The 6,797-nt window shown below is 45.0% G+C and overlaps 1 protein-coding gene across 1 annotated transcript in view; it reads left to right on the forward strand.

Annotated features, from left to right (window-relative positions):
* The window catches only part of trpc1 (transient receptor potential cation channel, subfamily C, member 1), a 47,208-nt gene extending 41,638 nt beyond the window's left edge, over positions 1-5,570 (forward strand). The window contains exons 8-13 of the mRNA XM_042298979.1: positions 590-729; positions 809-958; positions 3,675-3,859; positions 4,142-4,343; positions 4,849-5,043; positions 5,201-5,570. Of these exons, the coding sequence (XP_042154913.1) occupies positions 590-729; positions 809-958; positions 3,675-3,859; positions 4,142-4,343; positions 4,849-5,043; positions 5,201-5,428 (1,100 nt within the window). The 3' untranslated portion in view covers positions 5,429-5,570. The remainder of the gene's footprint in view (positions 1-589; positions 730-808; positions 959-3,674; positions 3,860-4,141; positions 4,344-4,848; positions 5,044-5,200) is intronic.
* The last annotated feature ends 1,227 nt before the right edge of the window (positions 5,571-6,797 follow it).

A 6,797-nucleotide genomic window follows, 5' to 3' on the forward strand; every position in this document is an offset into this window, starting at 1 on the left:
CACCTGAGATGTTACAGATCTGCTGTATTTGAAGCACCAGTCCCTTCTGCCCAGTTTCCCTGAGGTTGCTACGGCAACCGAGCTGTTTTTACCATCCCTGTAACTGTCACTTCTGCGGAGAGATAGTTTTCTAAACTAAAACTCATAAAGAACTACAGAAGCATTAGGTTCTCGGTATGAGCGATATGAGCGTTTGAACACCTGAGTAAGCTCCACTCATTACACTGGCGCAGTCGTAGCCTTGACCAAGCCATTTGGTCACCGGTATCCGCATACTTTTTTCTCAGTTACATTTTTTCCTCTTTCAAGACATTTTTCAGTCACATTCCCGAAGCCCAGGATACCAAAATTTGGCTTCGTTACTACGAATATATGGAAATTAAAAAGGTTTATGAATGAACTTTTGGAGGGTTACTGTCAAACTGATTTATTAAAATAAATACAAATTGACTGATGTCACGCGCATGGACCCCCCCACCTGCCTTGTGGAGGCTGTGGGAGCGTCCCGTACCCCAGTTTGAAAACCCCTGGTCTATGGCACTTTCCTTTCACTCTGTTTGGTGATGGTAAATGATTTCCTTCCCTCTAGGGATGGTGTGGTCAGACGTGAAGCGTCTATGGTACGAGGGCTTGGAGGACTTCCTGGATGAGTCGAGGAATCAGCTGAGCTTCGTCATGAACTCTCTCTACCTGTCCACCTTCGCCCTCAAGATAGTGGCTCACAGCAAGGTGTGTCTGTGTGTGTCTGTGTCTGTGTGTGCGTCTGTGTGTGTGTGTTTGTGTACTAATGTGATCTCCTCTGTGCCAGTTTAAGAACGTGGAGGACACAGAGAGGAAAAATTGGGATGCCTTCCACCCCATCCTTGTGGCTGAGGGGCTGTTTGCCTTTGCTAACGTCCTGAGCTACCTACGACTGTTCTTCATGTACACCACCAGCTCAATACTGGGCCCACTGCAGGTACACGCACCAACTAACAGACACACACATACACACACTCACAGTACATTAGCTATCACTTCTGCCACGAGCAGCAGAAGGAGCACAATCACCAACATCATCCTTCTATCATCACCTCACATGGGAACTATTTCCCTGGTGAACATCCCAATTAATACAGATTCATTCTGCCATTGTTTCTCCTCCCAACCCTGTTCTCCGTCCTCAACACAGGGCCCAAAGTCTGTTTTGAATATTTGGCTGGAGTTCGTGTAGTGCCATAGAGTAGGTGTCTCTCTTTATTTAATTAGAGAAACCTTCAACCTCTCCCTTGCTGTCTCAGCCTGCCAGCTAGGATCAAAGTCCCAGCTCTCTCCATTGTGTGTGTATTTCCTATTTTCCTATGGCCAGGAATCTCTTTTTCTCTATTCAATTTGGCTAGATTTATGGACATAAGGTAATATGGCAATTCATTATAATATGAGCAGTTATGAATGATTGATGAGGTAATTCTGCTCCTATGACTATTTCCTATGTCCTGTTATTATGTGAAAGGGTTGTTGTGGGTTTCCTATCAAACAGCAGGACTCTCCTGTGGATTGGAATAATATTCTTAATACCAAAAGGTGCTATCTAGAACCAAAAAGGGTTCTTTGGGTGTCCCCTTTGGAACCTTTATCTAAGAGTGTACCTTGCTTCACTCTCTCTCTCTCTGTCAGTCACTCTCTCTATCTCACTTTTTCTCTCTTCTTTTAGCTCTCCGTCTCTTTTTCTCTGACCTTCTCTTTTATCTATCTATCTATCTATCTATCTATCTATCTATCTATCTATCTATCTATCTATCTATCTATCTATCTATCTATCTATCTACTGTATCTATCTATCTACTGTATCTATCTATCTACTGTATCTATCTATCTATCTATCTATCTATCTATCTATCTATCTATCTATCTATCTATCTATCTATCTATCTATCTATCTATCTATCTATCTATCTATCTATCTATCTATCTATCTATCTATCTATCTATCTATCTATCTATCTATCTATCTATCTATCTATCTATCTATCTATCTATCTATCTATCTATCTATCTATCTGTCTATCTGTCTATCTGTCTATCTATCTACATGCACTCAAGCTGGAACTGTGACATCACTGTCTGGCATGGGCGAATGGAAAAGTTATTATCTGGCTGTGTGTACCTACACACACATGCTCACATGGCAGACACACCCCTCAATGATTGTCTGACACACATTTACATACGTGTACACACATGCCACACGAACAACCACTTACATTAACATATGAGCACACATTCTGTATGTACAAATACTTTGTCTCTCTCTTTCACTATCTCTCTCTCTCACACACACACACACACACAAACAAAAGCACTGAGACAGTAGTCCCACTGCAGACTGATGGTGTAGTGTGGTTATAGTGCGGTTAGGAGTAATGAATACATGCCTGGTTATGCCTGGTTACTCCATCCTACCCAGAGAGGCCAACTCACTCTTCTATAGAGGAAGTACCCCACACAGAGGCCCTCCTAGGTGGAAAGTGTGTGTGTGTGTGTGTGTGTGTGTGTGTGGGTGGGTGTGAGAGAAAGCTAGTTGGAACGGTACAGATGAATCATCCCTTTTTCAGAGTGAGGTCCCTCAGGGCCAAAGTCTAACTGGGTTGTGTGTGTAGGTGTCTAACTCTGATGACATTTCAGGGTCAGTGTGTGTGTGTAGGTGTGTTTTAAAGGTGTGTGTATCCACCCCTCTCCTCCTGCGTCAGTACCCCCTAGTCTGCGTTAAGAGCTCCTGACCCCCTACATTCCTGCTCTGTTTGTACAGTAGGTTAGAGGCTAGCTGACAGCCAGGCAGATCATGCTGAGACCAGGGAACTTCCACAGCAACTAAATCAGCCATCTTCTAAGGGAGTAGAGGGACCTGCCGCACCAGATGATAGGGGAACCACTGGGGAGATTCACATGTGACAAGATAATGAATCATATTAATGGAGGAGCTGCTCTCTCTGTCCCGAAACAACCTGGCGAATTGCACCCTGTGGTCGTCCCTCTCGACTCCTGTTGGCTCTTGGTTAGGGAGTGAGTCTTCTGACTGAGGTCTCTCTCACACTGGACCATCTGTGTGTATGTGGGACAGGGGTGTTTGGGATGGTTAGACCTGGGCCAGGGAGCTACAGGTCTGGATAAATAAAAACCGTCAGCCATGCTCTCAGGGCTATATATAGAGACTTAAACCCTGCTCTCAGAACAGTTTCAATGTCCTTCAGCTTGGTCAATGTTTATCTGTGTGCTACCTCAACTCGCTAGGGTATCTGCTTGTCAAGGTTGTTTTTAACAGAACAGTTCTCTTCAGTAGGTGGTACAGAGAATAACTATTTGACCATGTTTATTTGCTCACTCTAAAGATAGACATCCTAATGAAAGGGGTTTGCTTTCCAATGTAGCTCTTTTGGACATTTTTTTTACTAGGCATAAGTACACACTACTATCCCTGGACTTGTTTGACCTGAGTGGTTGGTTGTGTTCTTAGCTAGTCTGTTTTGGTCCAGGGTTGTGTTTATCAGGAGTCGCACACTGTAACAAAAATATTTTGCAATGGAAAATGAACTATTTTGTTTTATTATTGGACAAGCTCAGGTAGTAGTTACCTCCCGGTCAGAGGATGGTAATTTAGCTCATGCCAGAGTGCCAGAGTGCTCTTGTGTTCCCAGATCTCCGTTGGCCAGATGCTGCAGGAGTTTGGTAAGTTCCTGGGTCTGTTTCTGCTGGTGCTCATCTCTTTCACCATCGGCCTGACGCAGCTCTACGGGAAGGATCAGAAGGACCCGGCCAAGAGTCCCGCCAAAGACTGTGAGGGCATCTTCTGTCAGCAGCAGAGCAACGACGCCTTCCACACGTACGTACAGTCTACCTAAATTCTCTCTCTCTCCCCTTTCCCTGTTTCACAGGTTCATGGGTACCAGTTTTGACTGTTAACCTCTGACCCATAGAGATCCAATAATTCAATGTTCTACTGTATATGTCATTATATTTTCCATTACCTCCCTGTTGACAGAATCTTGGGTACTGTACCTGTTACTCCCTGTTCTGACCTTTAACCTTCCTGTTGACCGATTCATGGGTACTGTACCTGTTACTTCGTGTTCTGACCTTTAACCTCTGACTTTCCTGTTGAAAGGTTCATGGGAACGTGCTACGCACTGTTTTGGTACATCTTCTCTCTGGCCCACGTGGCTCTCTTCGTGACCCGGATCAACTACACGGAGGAGCTGAGGTCATTTGTGGGAGCCCTCATCGTGGGCACGTACAACATCGTGGTGGTCATCGTTCTCACCAAGCTGCTGGTCGCCATGCTCCACAAGAGCTTCAGGCAGATCGCTGTAAGTCAATCAAGCGATCAATCAATTAACCATTTAAATCAGTCCAATTTCTTTATAAAGCCTGATTTGCATCAGCAGTTGTCACAAAGTGCTTTTCAGTAACCCGGCCTGAAGTGACTGCAAGTCACAGATTGTCCATCATTGTCCAAGTTACAACAACAACAAAAACAATAGGACTTGATTAGTCTATCTATAACACTGTGTCTAAGTGTTCATTTGGAGTACTTTTTTTGATTCAGTGTTTGGAGTTTAGGCAAAGATCAGCCGTATAATTCACATCAATTAATCAACTTTAATGCTTCATAAATTACATTTACCCATCATAAACTCAACAATCATCATTCTGAATGAAAAACACAAATCCACTCCAAGAACACTTCAGTCTAACAGATGGTAGTGATTTCTTAACATTTCTCTGTCGATAAACACGTTCCCCTATTTTCTCAGTGATTTCCTAAATCTCCCATTTCATTCCATTTCCCTCTAAACCCCCCGAATCCCCTAGAACCACGAGGATAAGGAGTGGAAGTTTGCCCGCGCCAAGCTGTGGCTGAGCTACTTTGACGACAAGTGTACACTGCCGCCGCCCTTCAACATCCTACCCTCCCCCAAGACTGTGTGTTACCTTCTGACCAGTATGAGTAAATGGATCTGCTCCCACACCTCCACGGGGAAGGTCAAGAGACAGAACAGCCTCAAGGTAAGAGAGACGGGACACTATCCAATCAAGAAGTGATACCTCTGTATACTTTAAATGTATGACCGTTTCTCATCTTATCCTCCCATGATATCCAGATAAGTAGACACTGGGTTCAGTCTCCAGTCCTAACCTCCCATGTTGTTGTTGTCCCATCCAGGAGTGGAGGAACCTGAAGCGGAAGCGTGATGAGAACTACCAGAAGATTATGTGTTGTCTTGTCCATCGCTACCTGACGTCCACCAGGCAGAAGATGCAGAGCACCGACCAGGCCACCGTAGAGAACCTCAACGACCTGCGGCAGGACCTCTCCAAGTTCCGCAACGAGATGAGAGACCTGCTGGGATTCAGAACCTCCAAGTACGCCATGTTCTACCCCCGGAGCTAAGACTGACCTGATCTGAACCTCAACCCAACCATGTTCTACCCTTGGAGCTAGAACTGATCTGGTCTCGACCTACACCCAACCTCAACCCAACCATGTTCTACCCTTGGAGCTAGAACTGATCTGGTCTCAACCTACACCCAACCTCAACCCAACTATGGTCTACCCTTGGAGCTAGAACTGATCTGGTCTCAACCTACACCCAACCTCAACCCAACCATGTTCTACCCTTGGAGCTAGAACTGATCTGGTCTCAACCTACACCCAACCATGTTCTAACCTTGGAGCTAGAACTGATCTGGTCTCAACCTACACCCAACCTCAACCCAACCATGTTCTACCCTTGGAGCTAGAACTGATCTGGTCTCAACCTACACCCAACCTCAACCCAACCATGTTCTACCCTTGGAGCTAGAACTGATCTGGTCTCAACCTACACCCAACCTCAACCGGCCAGCTAAGACTGGTCTCAACCCCAACATCAACCCCAACCACCTCTGTCAGCTTCTTCACCCAGGGGGTCCTATCTCTGACCCTAGCATGCTCAGAAATGACCTTGTGTCCAGTCACAGAGAGACATTTAAACCTGGAACTTCACTGGAAATATATATATATTCTGCAAATCTCCAGATTCACCCAGATCCCTTATGTAATAATATTCAGTCATCCTACTTGTTTTCTAAAATTGTCATTGTTTTCAACAATGGACTTAATAAAATGTAATGGAAAATACAGACTGGCTGTGACTTTTTGTCTTGGCAGTGAGAAACGATAAATATTGAGTTGCATCACATGTTCAGCTGGCACGAGAACGGAGACAGTTGGTTTTAATTGTGAAATATCTGTGAATGTTACTCACTGTTCAGAGCCAGCACTTTCCTGGTCAAAACACACCTGACCATTCCCAGTGCTCAGTGGAGCGTTCATGACTGCCCTACTAACAGCTGCCTTCACACCTGGCCATAGTTACCACATACTCTATGTAGGCCAGATATACATGTTATTTATGTTCTTATATGCACTGTTTAGTTGTTTGTTTAATATCCCCTTTTCTCCCCAATTGTTAGTTCCAGTCTTGTCCCATCACTGCAACTCCCGTATGGACTCGGGGGAGGCGAAGGTCGAGAGCCATGCGACCCTGCCAAGCCACACTGCTTTCTTGACACACTGCTTGCTTAACCCGGAAGCCAGCCACACCAATGTGTCGGAGGAAACGGGATGGAACCCGGATGTAGTGACACCTCTAGCGCCTTAGACTGCTGCACCACTCGGGAGGCCCTTATATGCACTGTTAACGTGACATATTACAACGCACTGCTGGGCTGTAAATTAATGAACACTCCATATGAAGAACCACCTCGTTAAAATAAAC

This window comes from Oncorhynchus tshawytscha, linkage group LG16, assembly GCF_018296145.1.
Source record: "Oncorhynchus tshawytscha isolate Ot180627B linkage group LG16, Otsh_v2.0, whole genome shotgun sequence".
NCBI classification, from domain to species: Eukaryota; Metazoa; Chordata; class Actinopteri; order Salmoniformes; family Salmonidae; genus Oncorhynchus; species Oncorhynchus tshawytscha.